Here is a 23,459-nt window from a genome sequence, read left to right as displayed (position 1 = left end):
CCTGCCACACCCCACTGCCCTGCCAACGTCTAAACCTGGCTTAGATGACCATTCTTTATTATTATTATTATTTTAAAGATTTATTTATCTATTTGACAGACAGAGATCACAAGTAGGCAGAAAGGCAGGCAGAGAGAGAGGAGGAAGCAGGCTCTCTGCCAAGCAGAGAGCCCCGATGCAGGGCTAGATCCCAGGACTCTGGGATCATGACCTGAGCTGAAGGCAGAGGCTTCAGCTGGGCGCCCCTTAGATGACCATTCTGTCATCAACCACAATGGAATTGATTGACATCTAGAAGCTCTATGCTATCTGGACTACACCAATCTACTACTGTATGCTAATGAGGTGGCACTACTTGTGCTGACATGAAAAAAATTGCAAAAGTATGTCCATTAGATGATAACATTGTGCTAAAAATTACATTTACATATATATTAATACAGGGAACTGGGCTGTACCATTATAAGTCTCATCCCAATCATCAAGGTATGGAGGACATCACACACTGAAAGGAAGGTGGAGTGGGCTGCCCCGAACGAAGTTTCAAAGTCAATGCTGAGAACGGGTGCTGGGATCCTCTTTCTCATCTTGACACTGTAAGAAAAGTGGAGATAGAGGGCTTTGTGAGGAAATGCAGTAGAAGAGTTCTGCTACTGAATGCCAGGAGTGGGGAAGTGCTGGTTCCTGCATCTGGGGCTCCAGGAACATGGGCTTCAGAAGACACTAGCAGAGCTGTGTGTTCTCTGAGTTGGAGGCCCTATAAACTGGCGCCGAGAGAGCTCATGAGGCTTGTGGCAGGAAGAATGGAGGCTATGCCTGAGAAGCAACTGTGCCCACTTTGATCGAGGTTCACGGACAGGGAATTCAAGGCTGTTTCTCACAGACCCTGGGCCAAGAGGCATAGAGAGCCAGTCAGCAGCCACTAAGCCATTTTGAGTCCAAAAGGAATGCTAGGGAGGGTGGGGGCCCCCATCAGCAAGAATCCGAGTGAGGAGTAGATCTTCAGAGACCTGAGGAGTGAAGCGGGCTCCAGCCATTTGAAGAAGCATCACCCAGGCTTGAAGGGCCCAGCAGGGGCCCTCCAAGATGTCTCAGAAACACCCTGGAGAGAAGGTCTTGGCTCTAAGCCAAGCTCAGAGAGCCCCGGTCAACAGCCAAGGAAGGAGGTCTGTCTTTTTTGCCTCTCTTCCCAACCCCCTGGCTTTGCCAAGTGAGCAAGTAGGAAAGAAGAGAAGAGAGAAAGAAAACCAGACCCACCACCTTCAAGAAAGGGAAAGTCTTTCCTTTGAACAAAGGCTGAATGAATTGAATAAAATCTTGGGCTGGGTGCCTAATTTCTGATTGAATCCTGTACTCTGTGATGGTTTGACAGGCTGGTACCTAAAAACCAAGTAAGAAAATTGAGGAGCCTGCCAACTTCTCAGCCAGTGGCAGAGAAAAGTTTTTCCCTGAAAACATAGGGAAATAAAACTATAAAACATAGGAAAATTAAAAAAAAACAAAACCAAGGGGTTTCTCTTACATTCCTTTGGTTTGCTCTGTGGAAAGAGGAGTTTCATAAATAGGGTAAGCTTTCCCAAAAGAGGATGTGTCTACTCTTGTTATCTCTGGCGGTGGGACCTGGAAATTGCTCACTTTTTCTCTTATCTATTTCCATTATGGTTGAATTATATAAGCAGAGCATGGTTGCTTCTGTAATCAGAGAAGCCACTGTGATAAATGTGCCCCACTAAAATATCAGAGGAAAAAATCATCTCCATGACTAAAATATTGGTGGGAAAGAGAGCAAGCTGGAAAATGACACAGCCATCATCATAGCTAACATTTGTAGAATGCATTACATCTTGCAAAACACTGTCATTTTAATGATCTCATTTGATTGTTACAGCAAGCCTAGAGTTATGCATTTGAATTATTTACATTGTGCAGATGGAGAAGCAGAGTGTTATAATTGTTGGTTATTTAGCTTGGCCAACAACACTGCTAGTAAAGAGAAGGCTCGAATTCAAGTCTTCTGGATTTAAGTCCCATATTCTTCCCATTTCACAGCGCTGAGTGCTGTACGGCAAGGATATTTCACAGGCAGGAGATCCTGTATTCCCCTGGTCTGCCCCCAGCGGACTGCACCTGCTGTCCTGCGGGACAAGGCAGGATGCCGCCTGCCATGACAACAGTCTGTTGAACTACATTCCACTTTCCTCTCTAATCACTGGAATCTCTATGTATTTGACACCTCATCTTTTCACCATCTTTACAAAGACGTTTCTGCTGAATTCCATACCTGTCAACGACCCCATCTTTTTCCATCATCACTGCCCCAAACTTCACCTTGCTTTGATTTATCTTTCTCATTTTATTCTACATTGGGTCATTTTAAAGTCTTTTTGTTTGTCTCCTGGAGGAACTCATAGATCTGTCCATAATCCATTTCAGTGGGTTGGGCCCACTGCACGTGGGGGCCCCGTCATTTTCTAAGCGTCTCTTTGCCAATCATCCATTTTTAAAATTACCCTTTTCTGGAAGCTTTGTCTGACTGCATCTGACCACAGAAATTTCTAGCCTTTGTGTTCTCATGGGAAGCTGCACACTGTGTTGTAATGGCCTATTTACGTCACTCTCCAGTCCCCTCCTTTTCAAGAAAAGGACATCTTTGAGGGCAGAGAGTATGCCTTACCTTTTTACTATCATTTAGCATTGTGCTTGGCAAATTACTAATTTCCCAATAAAAGCTGAGAGAGTGGATAGGTAATTTTTTCACGAAAGACTCAAAGATCTACAAGGACGCCTTTGGAGCTTGTGAAATCTGGTTGTGCAGAAGTGGGTAAAGTGATACTAGCTGTCAGGAGAGGGAGGGAGGTGGCTCTGGCAGCAGTGGGCCACAGGGCTACGGGTTTGGATATGAGAGTGCAGAAGAAAGGAGGGAGCATGAGTATCGCTCCAGGGCTGGTGAGGTTCTACTTGGGAAAAACTAGCCTGCTGGAGTGCTACAGCTACCTAGCCCCCACTCACTCCTGCTCTGGCCAACTTTAGGTCCACTGGGAATTTTCTCATGGACCTCAGAGAAAGCACGCCTGTCCCAGCGTCTAGCTGTGGCAAGTGAGGTAGGCGAGCAAACTACAGGCTCACCCCAGGCCTTGGGAAGCATCAGGATGTCCCAGCAAGGAGCAGGTGGGGTGAGCTGCCGCAGTGCCGTGGAGACATTGTGGACGCAGCCAGAAGTCGTGACCATGATGGAGTGGTCACACCTGGGAGGGCCCCAGGATGAATCAGAGGCCCAAGCAGTGGATGGTGGTGTAGTCCTGGGGAGGGAGACACTTTCCATTTGGGCTGGGGGTATTTTCCTAAGTCCTAACTGTGGGGGAGAGAGGGGTCCCAAATAACTTCTTGCGACCATTTGGCATGATGGTGAGGCTGGAGGCGATCTCATCCGATCCCAGTCCTTGGCCCACCAGACACTTTCACTGGGCCACTCTTATACTTCAAACGCTTCTAAGATTCCTCACTCACTACTGAACAAATGTGAAATTTTAGCATGAAAGGTATACCTTTAGTGGGTCCCCCAAAATGCATTTTATTCTTTACCTCCAGCCAGTCATGTCCAAGATCCTCCACTTCCACAAGGCCTGTCTGCTTAGCAGTGCTTCGCAAAAAGGCCCGAGTCATCCTGCCTCTGCTCTTGCTCAGTGGGTCCTCCTGGTCTGAATGATCTCAGGCTGAACCGCCCCAAGGGTGCAGGGAACAATGTTCCACACTTAGCTGGGCTGAGCAGAGGCCCAGAGCAGCAAAGGGAGATTGTGCACACGTGCACACACATGTCCTCACAGGCACGCACACACCACACAGGCATGCACACACAGTGCACACACGCACAGATGCACACATAGCGCACACACGCACAGATGAATGCACAAACAGTGCACATACACACACAGATGCACATACATTGCACACACGCACAGATGCACACACATGCACAGATGCACGTACACACAGTGCATACACATGCACAGATGCGTGAACATCGCACATACATGCACAGATGCACACACAGCGCACACACACGCACAGATGCACACAGTACACACATGCACAGATACACACACAGTGCATACACATGCACAGATGCATGAACATCGCACATACATGCACAGATGCACACACACATGCACAGATGCACACAGCACACACATGCACAGATACACGCACACACAGTGCACATACGTGCACAGATGCACACACATTGAACACACAGATACATGCACACGCAGTGCACATACATGCATAGATGCACACACATTGCACCTACATGCACAGATGCACACGGTGCACACACACATCAGAACAGCCTCTTGTGTGTCCAAGGCAAGGAAGGAGGTCCACACTTTGCACTTCCCACAGCCACTTCTTAGGTTGCAATTCAGGGTTCTTTTTTTTTTTTTTTTTAAGATTTTATTTACTTATTTGACAGACACAGATCACAAGCAGGCAGAGAGGCAGGCAGAGAGAGAGAGAGGAGGAAGCACGCTCCCCACTGAGCAGAGATCCCGATGCGGGTCTTGATCCCAGGACCTTGGGATCATGAACTGAGTCAAAGGCAGAGGCTTTAACCCACTGAACCACCCAGGCGCCCCCAGAGTTCATTTTAAAGCTTTTGACACGCTTTACTCTGCATCAAGTGATCTTTCGACATTAATTTTAACTTGACTTCAATAATATAAAACTGGGGGGGAGGATGTATAAATTATTTTGAGTTAGTTCTCCAATACTTTGGGCCCCAGATCACTCTAAGGATGACTGTAAGTTCGGTCATCCATTGTACAATTTCTTCAACACATGAATTAAGAACATTTTCTCTGGCAGTTTCTAGAGGCTAGAATGGTGAATGGGATACCAGAATACTGTGGAAGACCTAGGCCTAACTGGGAGACAGATCTGTTAACTAGTGGTTCTCAAATTTTAGTGTGCATCAAAATGCAAAGGAGGGTTTTTAAAAATGCAGAAGGCTAGGTGCTATCCTGATGGAGTCTGATTCAGTGGGTTTGGGATGGGGCCTGAAAGTCTGCCTTTCTAGCTGGTTCCTGTGCAATGGTGATGCTACTGGTCCGGGGAACCACACCTTGAGAACCAATGCCAAAAACTAACATTCATTCTAAGAGCACAGTTTGAGATCCTGGATTGTAAGCAGAGTAAGGGGAGGGATTTGTATTCTGTTTGCTCATGGCTCTGTTCCTAGCGCCTAGAATAGCACTTGGCACATAGTAGACACTCAATGAACACCAGCTGAATGAAAAAAGCCTTGTATGCAAATATAATGGGAGCCCAGAAGTGGGAGAAGCGGCCTTCAAAGGGATTTTGATGACAGCTTCGAGGAGGTATGTTAGAGAATTAACAGGAATTTTTAATCAGACGTGAGTGGTCCAACCTGAGACCCCAGCATTTGGGTGGCACGGAAGTGCACGAACAACATTGTTTAAATGTCTCCACTCATACTCCGTTCTTCAATGTCACATCAGTTCTGACCACTGCAGCCCAAGGTGACTTTTCCTCTTCCATTTTTCTTTCTTTCTTTCTTGTGTTTTTTTTTTTTTTTGAGATTTTTATTTATTTATTTGAGAGAGAGAAAGAGAGAGAGAGAGAGAAAGCACACAAGCAGGGGGAGCTGTAGGCAGAGGTAGGGGAGAAGCAGGCTCCCCGCTGAGTAGGGAGCCGGCTGATGGGCTCTATCCTGGGACCCTGGGATCATGACCTGAGCAGAAGGCAGACACTTAACCGACTGAACCACCCAGGCACCCCTCTCTTTCATTTTTTGACAACAAAGTCAGGGCTTTCTCAATTTAACTGGTGACAAGAGTTAACAAGGACACCGATTAGAAGTACAGATTCTGAGGTCCCACCCAATGCCTACTGAATCAGAATCTCAAGGGGAAGCCATGAGACTAGTATATTAATATGGATCCTATGTGATTCTCAGCATCAGGCTACAGGGCTTTAAGAGGATCCTTATGATTTCAAAGTATTTTAAAATACAATTCAAAGACTTTATTGAATAGATATATTAGTTTTCTATTGTTATGTGACAAATTGTCACAACCTTAGCAGGCTTAAATCAGATCTATTTGTTATTTCACAGTTTCTGGGGTCAGGAGTCCAGGCATAGCTTGGCTTGGTCCTCACAGGCTGCTGTCACAGGGCACAGAGAAGGACAGGGAAAAGCTATTGTTACTTTGTCTTAGGTGGTCAGGAAATGCAGCAATGACATTGGATAAAGGCCTGAGGGAAGTGAGAGAGGAAGCCATGCAGATACTGGGATGAAAAGCATTCTAGGCTGAAGGAAGAGCAAGTGCAAAGGCCCTGAGGAGAGAGGCTACTCAGCCTGTTTGAGTATCAGCAGTGAGATGGGACCTCTGAGACGGAGTGAACAGGGAAAGCAGTAGAAAAAGTTTGGGGATGGAGGGTGGATCATGCAGACCTTTCTAAACTAATATAAGGACTTTGGTTTTGTTTTGAAAGAGGTGGCGCTGGAGGGCTCTGAAGAGGGAAATGACACGGTCTGGCTCAAAAGATCACCAATGGAGGGAAGGCTGGGCGAGGGCAAGGGAGTCTGTTGTTTTGTCAGGAAAAGGTGTTTGACATCTGTGAGCTCTGGGTCCTGGGTGGGGGCCATGGCATCATGCTTACCTAGGAAACCTCCCCAGCTGAAACAAGCGTGCAGCATTGGCTTAGATACTGAGCAGATGAAATTCCAAAGCACCAGAAAGAGCTTTTCAGATTGAATGCCTAGCTTAAGAGAGAGTGACTTGACAGAGGAGGGAAGGATGAGTCAGCCATTTAAAATCAGGTAGAGAAGATCAGCAGGGCTGGATGTGCACTGGTCCAGCATACCTGAATTATTGCACACAGTGCCAGGGGTCCTGTGGGCTTCGTGGCAGAGCAGCCTCAGCTCCACTCATGTCCTTCTGACATGAGCAGGTCTGGCTCTGGGACAAGAGTACATGCCTCCTTCTGCTGGCAGGGTGTGAGGGGAAGGGAGAGATAAAAGGGTCTCTCACTGGTAACCCAGATATCCCAGACCTGGACACAGTCTGAGAAGGCCCTACATGGTTGGTTGACTCCAGTTAAAGCTTTTCCTTTACTCATCCTCATTGTTTCATGATTTGAGAATTTCAGCCGTTTAAACTTGACTGGGTCAAGGAAAAGCATGTTGTTCCAATTATCAATCTCAATGCATTTGCTTTTCTTTCTCTCTCTACTGAATGAAACTGCTTAGTCACATTTGTTAAATAGTCTTTAAAACCTTGTACCTATCCCCTTACCAGAAGACTTTCAGAGCTGAGATTTAACTAGGCATTGGCGTGAGGTTTTAGGTGACGTCATTTCATCCCCTTTTCTTCAGCTGTCACACATTAAGTGTCTCCTGGGTGAGGAGAATTTTACTTCTTAAGGAATGTTTAAAATCATTCCCTTGATCTGCCTCCATTCCCACCTCATTTTCTCTGAATTTTTAAGGTTAAAAACAAGTAAACAAACAAACATAAAGGCTTACGGTACTTTGTGTTCCTGGTAGAACCCTGCCCACATTGAAGAGAAGGCAGAATGGTCTCCTACCCAGCAGAGAATCCCAGTTCAGATTCTGAAACTCCATAGATAGTAGCAATCTTGTTACCTACATCTCTGACTTCCCTGGCAATTTACAAGGTCAGCATTCTAGGCCTTGCTAGAGAATTTGACCCTGAACTTTGCTTTAAAAGATTTAGCCGAAAAGAGTGGCATTTATCAAGCATCATGTGGAAACGCCTGTCCAGCCCTTGGATGCTCAGAATCCAATGTGCCTTAGGTCACGCTGGACCTCCAGGAAATAAACGGCTAAGACTCCTTTGCTTGGTTTTTCTACACATCTGTCTTTACTGTAGTTGAGTTTAATATCACCATCTGGTCCAGCCTCGCCCCTGCTCTGTGCCCTGGTGGGTATGTCTTCGTTGACTTCATCAACAAATTCCCTTGTTTTTTGACATTGGAGCCTGGGAAGGACAGAGGCATTTGATTAGGGAACCTGGGCTCTGAGTGTTGGGCCATGACAGCTGTCAAAAAGATGGTGGGCCACTCAGGTCCTTCTAGGTCTCTGAGGTTTCTGCAGGTGACCCAGGCCTTTTCTGAGTCTCTGACGCTGGGTGAGTGACACCGGGGACATCCAGAAGTGGTGAACTCAGCCTGGATGCCAGCTTTTTCAACATGGGCTGTATCAACAGAGCAATGCTGACACACTTCCAGTTGTTTCTGCAAACTGGAACAGGAAAGCAAGAATGTGGGAACTAGAGCTGATGGATTGGTGGAGGGCAACCCTGCAATATTTTGAAGGTGAGGGCTTGGATATGTGTGGTCAGGGCATAAAAGTAAATACTACTCCATTCTGTAATCACAAGCTGGTGAGTCAGGTGTCCTTTGGAGCCATTTGGATCATACTAGCCTCTAGGGTGAAGACGCAGCGTTGGATGTGAGAGGGAAAGGAGATAGCCTGAGGAAGCCTGGCAGGGCCAATCCTGTCCTATACAATTTACTTTTGTTGTGAACCGAGTCACTCCCTGTACTTTTCGTGTCTGATGACTGCTTTCAGCAGGTCGGGGATCATTAAGGCTCCTCTCCTCTCTTACTCTTTTCCTTTCTTGCTTTTTTTTTTTTTTCCTTTTTTCATTGGCCATTTCTCTCACCCATCCAATTCATACAAGCTCCTGTTTCATTAGAAAAACCACGGTTACTAGACTTATGTTTAATGTTGCACATCAGGGAGGCTCAACTGAGCCCACGTGCAGCTCTGATTTCCCCCAGTCTTTGTACTTTTTTTCTTAAACACCACGGTACTATTACACGATTCATATCTATGTCGAGAAGTCCTCTTTTCCCCCACCCTAGAGCAGTTCTGGGGAAGTTCTGTGAAGAGTATAGTCTCTGCCCCCAGGGAGCTGGATCCATGTGTATGTTCCCTGATGGTGCCCGTGGCTTCCAGCCATCAGTGGTCCCGTCCTCCGCAGCGGTGCTGTCCAGTACGGTAGCCACCAGCCTCACGCAGCCACTGAACCCTCCAGAGATTGGACACATGCTAGTTAAACAGTGTTTGATGAATGAGTCACGCATGAGTGGATGAATATGGAGGGCTGGTTCAAACCGAGATATACTCTAAGGATAAACTACACATGGAGGTCATGAGGAATTCATAGTCAAAGGTGTACGAAAAATATCATTAGTATTTTTGAAAAGCTGATTACATGTGGAAATGATAATATTTAGGATCTACTAGGTTAAATAAGAGATATCATTAAACTCAATTTCTTCTGCAGCTACATGAAGATTTGAAGTGACAAAGGAGGTTTGCTTTATGCTTCTCTTGACTGCTTTCTTCTAGATGGCCTGCTTCCACCTTTCTCCCTTTCTTCCCAGAAGGAGTTCACATTTTCTCTGGAGGCCTCCACCTATCACATTCTCCAGTGGCTACCTGTCCACATCTGAAGCTCTTACTAGACTGAGCATCTCATGAGAGAGGAACTTATAGGGGCACCTGGGTGGCTCAGTGGATTAAAGCCTCTGCCTTTGGCTCAGGTCATGATCTCAGGGTCCTGGATTGGGCTCTCTGCTCAGCAGGGAGCCTGCTCCCCCCACCCCCACGCCCCGCCTGCCTCTCTATCTACTTGTGATCTCTGTCAAATAAATAAATAAATCTTAATAAAAAATGAGAGGAACTTACACACCTAGCCTACAGTGCAATGCTTGGTACAAAGAGGTTAGACAAAAATTATTTGGTGAATACTGATCTGATTCTTCTATTAGACTGTGCTTGTGCAAGTGTTAACACGATCTTAAATTTAATACTTATGGAGAGGCACTCAATATGTGGGTGAAATATCCCAGAGATAACTTCAATTTTCAATGTATGACCGAATTTCAGAAACTCTTGTAAATGTCTTCTTAATTCTTAATTACTACCTTTCTAAGGGGAAGATGCCAGGTAATAGGATACTCTTTGTGCCCATGTGGTATATGTATTTCACAGGGCACGTGAGTGCTGATGGATATAATTGAGATTACAGTCCAGGTGGTCACACCTGCCCATTTTCATTTGCAGATAGGCACAAAACCCAGGTGGATCCCAATTAATTCTCAAAATTCTCTGAGGTTTTTAAAACCAGTCAAATCAATCAACTGTAAAGGAGAAGTACAAATAGGATAAGGGCTACAATTTTTTTCCACCTGATATATGCTGAATTTAAGAGAGTAAACACACCAGAAAATATTTATATAACATTCCACCCTTGACTTTGAGGATTTGGGTTCTCATTAGGATGGGGTTTCCTTTTTTGTCCATTTAGGCCGGAACCGATTAGGTAGCCTGGCTCTAATGGATCTTCATGGTTAGATGTTAGTGAAGCACATTGGTGAGAGTAGATTCACTATTTGTGAGGCAATTTTATGAATTTGACTCAAGATACCCAAGAATCTGGTATCAAAAATTAACACAGTATTAGTTTTTTATCATTTATTAACATAAAGGGAATCACTATATCTAGAAAAACTAGGTTGATTTAAATAAAACTTTAAGTTTCTTAAGCTAGTTAAGTAGACTTAAAAACATTTTTTAAAAAAGATTTTATTGATTTATTTGACACAGAGAGACACAGCAAGAGAGGGAACACAAGCAGGGGGAGTGGGAGAGGGAGAGGCAGGCTTTCTGCTGAGCAGGAAGCCTAATGCACCATCAATCCTAGGACCCTGGGATCATGATCTGAGCCAAAGGCAGATGCTTAACGACTGAGCCACCCAGACACCCCACTTTATTTTATTTAATCCATATAATTGATGAGACAGAGACCATCAGTCCACTTTTCAGTTGATAAAACTGAGGCTAGAGAGAGACTGTGTGTCATGTCTAAGGTGCTGGTAAATTGGTAGAGTCAGGATCTGAATCTAGAGACTTCTGGTGTCTGATGTGCTCTGCAACTTATTTTTCAATCAATTATTTTGAGAAAGCCCCACTCTAAACTAGTATACTCCTCCCTCCCCCATGCATTAAAACAGAAACAACATCTACAATTATGGGTAATTGTGTGGACCCAACTATTAGTACAAGAAGCAAGAAGACCTCAGCATGAGTTGTTATCATAGTTACAAACTATCACAAACTTAATTATTGGTTAGAAATGTGGAACGTTCCAGCCAAATAGGAGTATAATGAGCCTTTCCCACGAATGTGTGGAAGGAAACGGGGACTCTATTTCTGGGTCTGCCTCAAGCTTTCTCTGTGGCCTTGGGCAAGGGACTTCAACACTCAGTGGATATCCTGAGGTAAGATGGTGATGATGACACCCAGCACCTGCTTAATGCACTGGTTTGCCAGAACCGATGAGTACATTGGTCTAGGACTGTAGATGAGAGGAAGTATAATTTTTTTTTTTAAGTGACAAATTGTACTATACCTGGGGCAGTGTGGGGCAGGGGAAAGTGCTAGGGAGTCTGGAAAGCAGATGATCTGTTTCCTTATTTTTAAAATGGGAGGTGTGTTGGGATGGAAGGGTGATCACCTGCTCTTCCTGCTGTAAATGCTGACGTTCTATGTCAGCTCAAGGCAGCTGTTAATTCACGTATTCTAGGAATAACTGGAAAAAATGAATTTACTACCATTTAGGACAGACATGAACAAAAGACTCTTTGCTGACCTTTGTCATTCTGTAAACACAGTGACATACCGTTATTAAGGAATCGTAGCTCATAACTAAGACAGAGAGGAGCGCCGGTTGCTTTTCTTGATACCATCCACTTTTTAAAAAAATGTCTCAGGTCCCGCATGCATGTAACTCATTACAGAGTTGCTTTCTCTTTCTGGGGTTTAAGTGCCCGAGTTAAGCGCCAGCGCATCGTGGGGATCCCCTTGCACAGCTTCCCTACAGGCATTCTAAATGTATTGTTCATGAATTTGCGTTAGGATTGCTTGTGTTGCGGAATTTTAAGAAATAAAATTATGGGACTTGCAGATGTTTAAATCTACATGTTGAAGTGGGTGGGTCATCACCCGGTCACAGGAAACTTCAGGGTAAATAGTACGGCTTCTAGAGAATGGCCGGGTCGAGTCAGAGCTTCACCAACCTCTCCCCAGAGCAGACGATTAATTTTTGCTTTTAACGCGTAACAGCCTCCGCCCGGCCTTGCAGCCCAGCAAGCCAGCCAGTGCAAAAACCCTGCCAAGATGCGGGCCCGAGGTGGGGGGAGAGATGTCCGCGGCGCGAGGGCCCCCGCGGGAGAAGAAACCTCCGCCGGAACATCCCGGCCCAGTCCCGTCCCTATCCTTCGGTGGTAACGTGGGGACGGCTCCTCTCCAGGAGTCCCTGTGCATTGAGTCCGCGGCGCCAAGAGTAAAGTGCTTTCTCCAGAAACGATTTCTCCCGAACCCCCTAGCCTGAGGAAGGGGATTAAAAGTGACAAAGAAAGGGGGTGGGCTCTGGAGAGACCTCGGGGATGGGGGGTGTGTGGAGCGGCGCCCCGGAGGAGGGGCTCAGCGCGACGAGCGCAGCCCCGCAGCGCGTCGGAGCGCTTGAGGGGGGCGGGTGGGGGCCGCGGTGCCCAGCGCGGGGGTCGGCGAGGCGAGGGGAGGGGTGCCGCGGCCTCCACCTCCGCGGCGGCGCTCGGGAAAGGGCTGGCCCAAGCGGAAGACAGCCGGCCGGGGCGGGCCGTGCGGTCGGGGTCCCGCGGCCGCCCGCGCCCCAGGGAGGGAGTCGGCGGGGGCGTGGGCCCGCGGGCGTGCGCTCCGCCCCGCGCGGGGAGCGGGCCGCGCCTCCCCCTGCCGCATGTGCGCGGTGTTGTGTGCCCGGCCCTGCTCCTCCTCCTCCCCTCCCCTCGCCGCCGCCCCTCCCCCAGCGGCCCCGAGTGAGCGCGAGCGCCACACAGCCCCGGGCCGCCGCCGTCAAGCGCGCCGAGACGCCGAACAGGTGGCCGGAGGCTGCGGGCGCTGCAGCGGGGGAGAGGCGAGGCGAGCTCCGGGCCAGGCGAGGGCGGCCGGGCCGGGCCGGGCATGCTAGCCGAGCGGCCCCCCGGCGCCGCCGCTTGCCCGCGCCCCTAGCCTCCCGCGCGCCCGTGCAGCGGCCCCGCCGCTCCCAGCGTCCAGCCGCCCCTGCCCGGGGCCGCTCCCGCCGCGGTCAGCGAGGGGCGCGGGCCGGCCCGCGACGGCGGCGGCGGCGGCATGAAAGTGACCGTGTGCTTCGGGAGGACCCGGGTGGTCGTGCCGTGCGGAGACGGCCACATGAAAGTTTTCAGCCTCATCCAGCAAGCCGTGACCCGCTACCGGAAGGCCATCGCCAAGGTGAGGGGCCGGGGGCGCACGGGGCGCCGGGGGTGGGGGCGGGGGAAGGGGGGAGGAGGAGAGGGAGGAGGAAGAGGAGGAGGGGGAAGGCGCCGGGATCAATATGGCGCTTCCTGGAAAGGGGAGGAGGGAGACGGAGGGGAGGCGGGGAAAGGGAAAGTGCGGCGGCCGGGCCGGGGCCTCGCGGGCGCCCCCGGCCCGGAGCTGCGGGCGGCAAAGTTCTCCGCGCGGGCCTGGCCGGTGGGGCGGGCGCGGGTGCAGCCCCGGGTGAGCGCGCCGGACCCCGCGGCTCCTCCTGGTCGAGCGCAGGCCGCCTCTCCCTCGGGGCTCCGGCCGCGGGGCGGGCGTCGGCCACCGGAGCCCCTTCGGAGCCTGTTAGGGGCCGAGCCCGAACCCAGCCCTCCGGAGCGCGGGCGAAGCCTGGCCGGACGCCTCTCCCCCGGCTGCAGGGGGTGGAAATCCAGCCTCAGGCCTTTCCCCGCTCCCAGGCCCCGCGGCAAAGGCTGGGGAAAGGGAACTTTTTTGGTTGGAGGAGAGTTTAATTATTCCCCACACGGCGGAGAGCCGGGCGTTTGTGCTCCAGCACTGCCTACGTCCGGGCGGGGGAAGGAGCCGAAGCCACGAGCCCTTCGCTCCCGGTTGCCCGCGGGCAGGGCCGCCCCAGCGCGGTTCGGGGGCAGCTGGTGGGGGACAGTAGCCGGCAGCCCCGAGAGGGACGCCTGCTCCCACGGGCTCGCGGACATTGGTTGGGGACGGAATCTCGGTGCTTGGGAGGCTCCCGTGCAGGAGGACTCCTTTAAAAGGCACAGCCCTGATCAGTCACTGAATTAAAAGTTTTCCTGCCGAGGACCTCAGCGTATACCTATCTGGAACTAGTTTCATATGGTGCTGAGGCTGCGGAGCTGGGGCCTGATTTCGGAGTGGAGTAGATTTCCCTTTTTCTTCGTGGAGTGATAACATTGTCTCCACTTAACTGCATTCCTCTACAATGTGTCAGAAGTGAAAAGGCATTTTGTTAAATTGTTTTATCTGCTGTCTGTTTGACAACAGCCCACGCCTCCGAAGTTTCTGTCAAGCACCTGAGGATATTTCCTTTGCTGTAGAGTAACATTTGGTGGAAAGCGTGTTCACTTAAAAAATTTCTCATGTTTTCGGTGGTGGAGTGGCCTAGCTCCTGTGCAGGCTGAGGGGCAGCAGACAAGAGGGACCGGTGGCATTGCCCACTTCGGTGTATACAGGCTGCATAATCCAATTTTCTCCGAAATTAAGGGAGAAAAACTTTCTACACTGTTGTTTGGTTTATAGTATATATTGAATAGAATAGCATAAATTTGGCCTTTTGAAGATCATCTGGGGAAACGTTTAGAAACCTGACAGAAAGATGGAAGATGTTGACTATATTTAACAGCTCTAAAATGCTTCTTACAGTTGGTTTAACTGTTATTGAAAATCAAATACAATTAGTGGAAATTGGGCACCCGTTTATCTTACAGTGCTGACAAGGGAAAACAGAACTCTAAAACCTACATTTAACATTTTAAAAAATTGTTTATGAATGGCAGTTTATGATCTAAATGTTCTAAATCAATAATCAGATTGCATATGCATTTTGGAGACCAAAATAAGTTGTGAAAGGGAAGAGAAATACAATAATACAACCTAGGCAGTGTGCCTGTGTTACTGAACAGAGAGGACATTTCGTTTCATTTTACATGGTTAAAATTAGTTCTCTTTCACTATGCACACCATGGACTTTGGTTGAAAAGCCCGTTTGGGAGATAAAACTGTAGTCGTTGATTTGATCGAATCATTCATTCCTTCTACAGAAATTCTTAAGCATTTACTGTGTTAAAGGCATCATTCTGGGTGCTGGAAATCTAGGGAGCCCACTGGCTGCTTTGTGAAAGTTGGGAGTGTCAGGGTCTAGGACAAGAGGCTCCGTTGTCCTTAAGTGAAGGTGACCGTGCTGTAGACTATCATGCTGTGGTGCCTGGAGAAGGGACTGTGTCTGTGGTGTTGGTAGATGTACCTGAAGACTCTTAGTGATAGATCTGGACCTTGGTTTTAAATATTAGTGTAGTTGTTTCCCAGTGACCTGGGAAGATGGAAAAGGGAGTGCAGTTTTCTTAAGAGTCTGGGGAGGCATGCCTAAGAGAAGGGTTATATGAGCTAGTTTTTATACTATTTGTATTTTTTAAAAAGATTTTATTTATTTGAGAGAGAGAGAGAGAGCGATCGAGCACGAGAGGGGGGAAAGTTAGAGAAAGAACAGACTCCCTGCTGAGCAGGGAGCCCAAGGGACTTGGTCCCAGGACTCCAGGATCATGACCTGAGCCAAAGAGGATAGTTGATAGTTGCTTAACCAATTGAGCCACCCAGGTGCCCCTTGAGCTGAGTTTTTAGAGGGTAAATGTGAGATCACCAGGTGTAGATGGAAGGAAGGGTGATTCTCAGGGTGATGGTAGCATTGGAGTTGGATATAAATGAGGGGGAGGAGTCAGAGATGAGTCAGGGCGTTCTAAAATTGTTTAAAGGCTCTTTCAGTGCAATTCACAGTTCAGTGGGTGAATTTTAAGATGGACTTTGTAGTACACAAAGTTTAATCATTGAATCACAAGACTGTTGAGCTCAGATGTTGTCAGAGGCTGAGTGTCTTCATTGGTGTTTTTTCTTCTTAAATTGTTAGGTAACGGTTAAGATTAAAGTTTAGTCTTCCTTCCCTTTTCTTCCACCTCATTTAAGGTGATTATGAAGCAAACACATATTAACACTTGCTTTAACTCTTATTCTCTCTTCTTTACCGCTTATTGTTTAATAGGACAAAGTAAGTTTTGTATGAAGAATTGGGTAGCTGGCTAGCTGCAGAGTGGTGTTTAAGTTGCTAGGTGACCTGTGGCTTGACAGACTCCCATCTGGTGGGGAAAAATGTGGAAAGATCATGTTTATAGCGTTGTATAAAAATCAGCTAAAATTTCCCCCCACCTCCACCCGCTCCCCCAATAAGAAGAAAGGAAAAGGGAAGGAAAGATCCCAGGTCACTAAAGTTTTCTCTGCAATAAGCATTTTGTAGTGTCATGGGGCTATTTTATTTGGCATTGTATTTGAGCTTTTTTCAGGTTAAACAAATCAATTTTTTTGGACAGTGGAGTGATGTGACAATACCAGAAATGCCCTCAATAAGCAGATATTTAAAGGCTTACACTTAGTCATGATTTTTTTTTTTCCTCTAGTGGAAAAATGTTTTTCTGCTTATGATCACTGATGGGTGAAAATGTTTTGACTGTTCCATCTCCATCCACCCATCCTCATCCAGACCCTGTTTAAGGAGGGTGTTCTGCTAGACATCGAGAATTCTGTTGGAGGAACTAGTCTTGAGTGCTTAGACTTGGAGGACTGTCTGCTGTATATGGGTCTGTTCGTTCTTCTCATGCCTGCAGCCTGACTCATCCTTGAATCCTGATGGACACAGGGTGCAGAGCACCAACTGCAGTGACTTTTAAGTGTGGTGCCCTTGGTTTCTGAGGTTTTCTTTGCGGGCCACTCCTTAATTTTGAGTGAATCAAGTCTGGCCCCGAGGCTTCCCTTTTTTCCTGCTGTACATCCTAAATCTGGCTAGGAGAAAGATAAGAAAGTCTTCGTGTTTGTTTAAAAAAAAAAAGTTGCTATTTTGGAGGGCTGCTGTGTACAAAATGTTATGCTCTATGGAGAAGTATTAGATGAAATTGTTGCACTTGAGAAGAATATCTAGGAGACCAGATGAGTACATACAATAGTAATAGTAGGTGGGAGCACTGCTTGGCAACAGGGTGGTGCAGACAGTAATTGCTTCTGGAGTTCAGAGATGTGAGTGGTCATTAGGCATTGGGTGGGGGAGGGGAAATCCTCTTTTGTCCCTAGAGTTGTTATTGGGCTTAGTGAGCCCTACTAGAGGGTAGTGCTTCCTAACTGGCTAGTGGAGCGATCTCAGAAAGCACCTCCCTGCCTAAGATGTCCTGCTTCTGCAGGTCTGCAGTGGGGTCCAGGCATGAGCCTCTGGAGGCATCTCCTGTGTCTGCAAGCTGGGAAGGAAGGGATTGCATGAAGGAGAACAGTGTGAACACAGTTGATTCGGGCTTTCTGGGTTGCTGTGGCTCCTGAGGGGCATTCATGCCAGGTGGTGGGTCAGGATCAGGAGGACTGTGGATGAGGGGGCATGACACTGGGACTTTATATGGTTGGATGGTATGGGAGGGAGTCGGGTATTTGGCCAGGGCAGCAGTATGGACTCCTGGTCCTCTGGGAGAACATCTGGAGCAGCTGTTTGGATGAGATCTGCCTTCTGTCCAAAGTGCTGCTGAATGCTGAGAAGGAATAGGAGTAGGGTAAAGTGAGGGAGGGAAGTTGCTGGAACCTGTTAATTCCCTGCCTTCCCCCATAGCCCTCTTCTCTTAGGGGACAGTGAGAATTTTGGATTGGGTTTGGAGACCTAGGTTTATTTATTATTGGTAGGTATTACTGTTCTGTATTACCAGTTAACCTTGGGGCAAACTAACCCTATAGAAACTCATTTTTCCTCTGTCTAAAGTGGGTTACTCCCTTGGCAGGGTTAATGTGAGTACTGAACAGATGATGAATGGGAGAGTCTTTAGTGCTAGAGCTGAATCACTGGTGTTTTACTCACCAGTTTTACTTGCTGGGAAACTTTCCCAAGTATCCTATCATTCCTGCTTGTTTTTTCCTCTTTACTAAAGAAGGTAGTATGTCATTTAATTAAAGAATAGGTAAAAATGTTAATATTTACCTAAGCAGCACAGCAGTCAGAGGAGCAAAGTGTGTGCCTCTGTGTGTGTGTGTGTGTGTGTGTGTGTGCACCCACACGCATGTGTGTATGTGTATCAGGGAACATAAATGCAGCCAATATTGGCTTTACTCTAGCTTGATCATCTGGGCCTCTGGCCTGTGGGCCACTGCTTTTGTCCCTGAAGCATGGAAACCTGAGTTGTTTAATAGTGATTCGTTGTTATTAAAACAAACTTGAGTTTACCGACAGTAACTTTTGAAAATGTGCTTTTTTTGGGGGGGGGTACTGCTGATTACTAAAAACATGATAAGTCATTTTTTAAAAAAGATTTTATTTATTTGTCAGAGAGAGCGAGAGAGCGTGAGAAAGGAAGCACACAAGTAGTCAGAGTGGGAGGCGGAGGCAGATAGAGAAGCAGACTCCCTGCCAAGCAAGGAGCCCAATGCAGGACTCGATCCCAGGACCCTGGGATGATGACCTGAGCCGAAGGCAGCGGCTTAACCCACTGAGTCACCCAGACATCCCTAAGTCATGGTTTTTTATGAAAAGTCTTAACAGTTGGTATGAGCTTTTCCTGCAAATACATATATAACTGCTTGTTGTTACACTCTTACAAGCTTATTGAAACTTGGGGAAATAGTTACATTGTGGCAGAGTTTGAATGACAATAGGGACAAGCAAACAAATAGTGAAGTGAAATAAATGTTGTTTTATGAACATTTTCTGTCTTTCCTCTCAAAGTGAAAAAGAAATGCAACCTGTCTGAAAGGCTGATCTTTCTAAAAACGCAAATCTCATTGTAGTCTTTTGTGTAAGTGCCTCTGCATGTCACCTCAGCACAACCTGTCCCTTGTGGGACCCCTCCTGCCTCTAGCCACTCCCTCACCGGGCTTCCCCATCCCATATTCTACCCACAGGCACTTGCTCGCACGTTTCTGCCTCTGCCGTAGTGTTGTCTGTTCTTCTGTATGCTGCCCCCATGCCCACTGTCTGTGTCTGCTCATCTTTTGAGCCTCGTCTCAAACCAGCATCTTTGGGAGGCTGGCCCTGCATCTCAGGATGTTTGAGGCTCTCCAGTCTGTGCTTCTCCTGGGGCCTTAGCTCCTGGACTGACCTGGGTGAATGAGCATTACTGTGCCCTCTGTTAACAGTGCTTATCTGCAGAACACAACTGAGCTCCGTCTCCTTCTGGGGACATGCTTGAGGGCGGTAGTCCTGCCTCAGTCTTACTTGGAGAGCCAACATCTGCTGCAGAGGAATCTTAACCGGTTGAGTAAATAAAAAGCTCAGGATAAACACATCGCATGCATTATTACACAAAAAGTATACTTTTACTTGGAAGACTGTATGACTAGCCCTTTAGGGTTTGATGTGTCTGGCATATTGGTACAAACAGATTATAATTGACAGTAAGATTTAGTGTGATTTGGAGTCCCTGGAAGTTACTCTTTTTGTCTCAGCTCTTTTGAAGGAGTTCAGTCTGTTTTCAGACCAAGCAGAGGGATAGTCATAGGGTTTGCATTGGGCCTGGTTCAAGGCAGGTGGCCAGAGCAGTGTGGGAATCTGGCCCGGAAACATACCTATGTTGGGTCTGGCGCCTCTAATTCTGTCAGTTGAGATCCTTGGGTAAGTGCCAGCAGTAAATAGAAATGTTTAGGATCTGAGATTCACAGAGAGAGTCTGGCTGACGTGAGGTGCTTCTTGGCTCATGGCAGACCTGGATGAGTTGGTCACGGAGGCAGCGCTCAGTATCACTTGTACCCCTAACCCATAGCTCATCCTTCTGTCCTGGGAGCTTTGTACTTCCCTGTAGAATTGGAGGCAGCTTAGTGATGTTGGACACATAATAGATGTTTGGAGCCTTATGCATTTTTTTCGGGGATGGAAAGAAATGTGTAAAACTGGTCCAGGGAGGTATTTCCTCAGTTCATTTTCCACAGGGTAAAATAGTTGGTTCAGCCCACACAGTGTGCTTTCCTCCTCCCATGTGGCCACTCATACACCAGGTCTAGCCAGAACCAAGGTTAGTGGCCATACAGAGAGTTGGGGAATCAGAAATTTATATAATTTTACCTATTTTTGGTATCTTTTCTGTTTTACATAGAAAAGAGAAAGCTTTATGAAAAGCAATGCAGAGCTGTGTGAACATGGTAGAAAGGTGATCTTTGTTTGCTTTTTAGTCATTTTATCTTTAAGATTTCTTTCACTTGGAAGGAGTATGTACATGTGACTTTTTTTTTTTTTCATAGCTTTGCATCTTCTTGGGTCTGCCTTGCCATCTTCAGGTGGCTTATGACATTAAATATTACTTTTGCTTATCTTTTTCTTCTATCCATTGATATTGGAACTTAGAAATAAAATTGAAATCTCCAAATCCACATGAAATGTCAATTATTTAATTTTTTTCTCTTAAAAACAGACTGTAAAATATAGAATAGAAATAAAAACATGTTCACCCAAAAATCATGTACATGAGTCTTCATAGCAGCATTCTCCATAACAGCTACCAATTGGAAACAACCCAGATGTCCAACAGAACAATATATGGTCTATCCATACATTAGAATATTATATTACTCAGCCATAAGAATGAGTGAAATACTGATTCATGCTGCAACGTGAATGAACCTTGCAAACACTGTGCCAGGCACAGAAGCCCATGTATATTACATGATTCCGTATATACAAAATGACCTGACACAGGCACATCTGTAGGTAGAGAAAGTAGAGTAGTGGTTATAGAGGACTGGGTTTGGGAGTGAGTAATGGAGAATGGCTGCTCGTGGGTTTGCTTTGGGGGTAATGAGAATATTCTAAATTTAGATAGTGAGTGATTGTATGACTCTGTGAATATGATAAAAATCTTTGAGTTGTACAGTTTAAATGGGTGAATTTTATGGTTTGTGATTTTGTCTCAGCAAAGACGTTAAAAAATAGACTCCATAGGTTACTGTGAATAAAGCTCACTTTTTAGGTGTTTTATAGTTCTGAGAGTCCCATAAACATGTATTACTGCATCAGAGATGCTCAGAAATCTCAAGTGAAAACTGGCTATTTTTAGGAGTTTTGTATACAGTGTGTAAACCCTGCTTTCTTGGGCCTCTCACTCTGACCTGTTGCTGTCTGGTAAGCTGTTCGCTGCTAAGACTCCAAGCCCCTGGGCTCGCCTTTGTTAACTTCTCTCCTTCCTTGCAGGCTTCCCTGGCAGTTCACCTGCTCACGGTCAGCCAGGGATTTCTTCCTGCCTAGCTCACCAGCTGCCTTTATTGAGTGAAGGCTGATTAAGAGGTTCCAAAGATGTCCATTGTGGAAGAGCTTTTCCAGTTTTTGGTTTTGATCCTCAGTCATTTTGAGCTTTGGCAAATCTCACAAGTTCGTGAGGCTTCGTTTCGCCATCTTCATCTTCCCGTATTCAGAAGTTCTGGGCTGGGCTCCCGATGCCAGTCCCCAGAGCTAGAGATGCTCCGACCTAGTCTATATTGTTGGTTATGGTGCTCATGGAACCATGAGGTATGGGTGATGTAGAGTGACTTTTCAGAGCAGGCAGGGTGCAGGATCCCTGACCCACCCACCTCCCTGCGAAAGTATTTTGCTTCCCTTACTTTGAAATGATGGGAGTTGACCGTGGGGTCAAACACACGCTGTTGGAAGTTAGGATGTATTTTGCCTGGAGTGTCCTTCAGAATTCCTTACCATCTCAAGAGAAGTGTCTTTTAGGATAAATTACATGCTTAGAAGTGACTTAATGACACTATCCCTTTGTGAAGTATAACTGAGTATGTGATAGTGCCTGATACTAAATGTAGGATATGTGTATACACGTACATACACATATGTAGTCTTGAAGTTGTTATTTTGATAGTAGTATAAATTTAAGTGGTTTTATTTTTTTTTTATTTTATTATTATTATTTTTTAATTTATTTATTTGACAGAGAGAAATCACAAGTAGATGGAGAGGCAGGCAGAGAGAGAGAGGGAAGCAGGCTCCCCGCCGAGCAGAGAGCCCGATGCGGGACTCGATCCCAGGACCCTGAGATCATGACCTGAGCCGAAGGCAGCGGCTTAACCCACTGAGCCACCCAGGCGCCCAATTTAAGTGGTTTTAGACATGGCAGTAATATTCTTCCCTTTTGATTATCTTTAATATTCAAATTCTGTATGACCTAATTTTTGGAACCCAGACATTTTTTCTGGTGTGTGGTTTTTCTTGTTCGTTATTTCTATCATATCCCTTGAGAGTAGAAAACTAATTTATATGAAAGGGTTTATATTTTGGGAAAGGCCTGTTTGAGATATTCCACAATAAAAATCAATAAAAATTCATACAGTAAAATTCATACAATAAAAATGCCTTCTCTAGCACTTCAGAAAATAATTTGCTACATATCTCAGAAACCTAAGATTACTAAATACCAAAACTATGTTGTATTAACAGATTAAAAATATAAAGAGATAATACCATTTTTATGTAGGTTGCTGATATGAGACTGAGTTTTCTGTTTCTTTAACGTATACAGTAAATTCTGGAAGATTTTTTAGTCTGTTTTAATTTTCTGAGTGCAATATTAGATCTAGAATTAAAAAGTAAACTATTTTCCAGGGAACAAACTTTGTTCTACTACAAAGGCATTTAAGATGCATAATTTATAATTCTGAAACCCAGTGTGCAAAGTCATGTGTGAATAGTTAGCTGGGTTCCTGCCCAGCAGGGTTATACTCTAAACTGAAATTTCTCTTATTACAGCCAGCAGCACCTGCAAAAGAGGGAAGTAAAATGTACAGGATATTGGTTCCCGAGGTACCACCACACAGGATATGACAAATCACTGAATCCATTAAAGTTGAATGTAGGATTTGGTACTTTTACCACTCTGTTAGAGACCTGGGGAAAAAACCTTTCAGGCAAATCAAGAGGACCTATTAGTGAAAGTGCATCAGTTGGATTGATAATGCTTCAGCAACTGCATCTGGCGGATGGTGAAATATTTGAGCATTTGTACTGTCTGAGAACTATGAAAGGAGTATATTTTAGATTTTGAAGACACATACTGTCAGGATTTTTTTCCCCCCCCAAGAAAACTTGGAAGAGTGATAAAACCCTGAACGTTCTATGGTGGGGTCAGTTTTATCTTTTGTATTTTATGAGCCACTTTTTAAAACACAGATGTTTGGAAAAACACAGTTGGCTGACGGTGGAAAGTTTGGTTATGGGTGTTTTTGTCTCCTAGGAGGCAGCATATCAGATTGACACACTCTGGACCAGGATTCAGAAGAGTAGATTGCAGATTCTGCATTTGTGTGTCTGAGAGCAAGAAGGGTAACCTCCGTAAGCCCAGGA

The 23,459-nt window shown here is 46.3% G+C and overlaps 1 protein-coding gene across 19 annotated transcripts in view; it reads left to right on the top strand.

Annotated features, from left to right (window-relative positions):
* The first annotated feature begins 13,114 nt into the window (after positions 1 to 13,114).
* PARD3 (par-3 family cell polarity regulator) overlaps positions 13,115 to 23,459 on the top strand; it is a 663,820-nt gene continuing 653,475 nt past the window's right edge. For 14 of the 19 annotated variants that reach the window (XM_059184236.1, XM_059184243.1, XM_059184241.1 and 11 more), the window contains exon 1: positions 13,115 to 13,339. In XM_059184236.1, the coding sequence (XP_059040219.1) occupies positions 13,220 to 13,339 (120 nt within the window). In that variant the 5' untranslated portion in view covers positions 13,115 to 13,219. The remainder of the gene's footprint in view (positions 13,340 to 23,459) is intronic. The other 5 variants (XM_059184238.1, XM_059184235.1, XM_059184227.1 and 2 more) reach the window with 1 other exon arrangement.

Source organism: Mustela lutreola, chromosome 8 (genome assembly GCF_030435805.1).
Source record: "Mustela lutreola isolate mMusLut2 chromosome 8, mMusLut2.pri, whole genome shotgun sequence".
Taxonomy (NCBI): domain Eukaryota; kingdom Metazoa; phylum Chordata; class Mammalia; order Carnivora; family Mustelidae; genus Mustela; species Mustela lutreola.
Note: the sequence above shows the minus strand (reverse complement) of the source record. Positions and strands in the feature narration are given on the sequence as shown.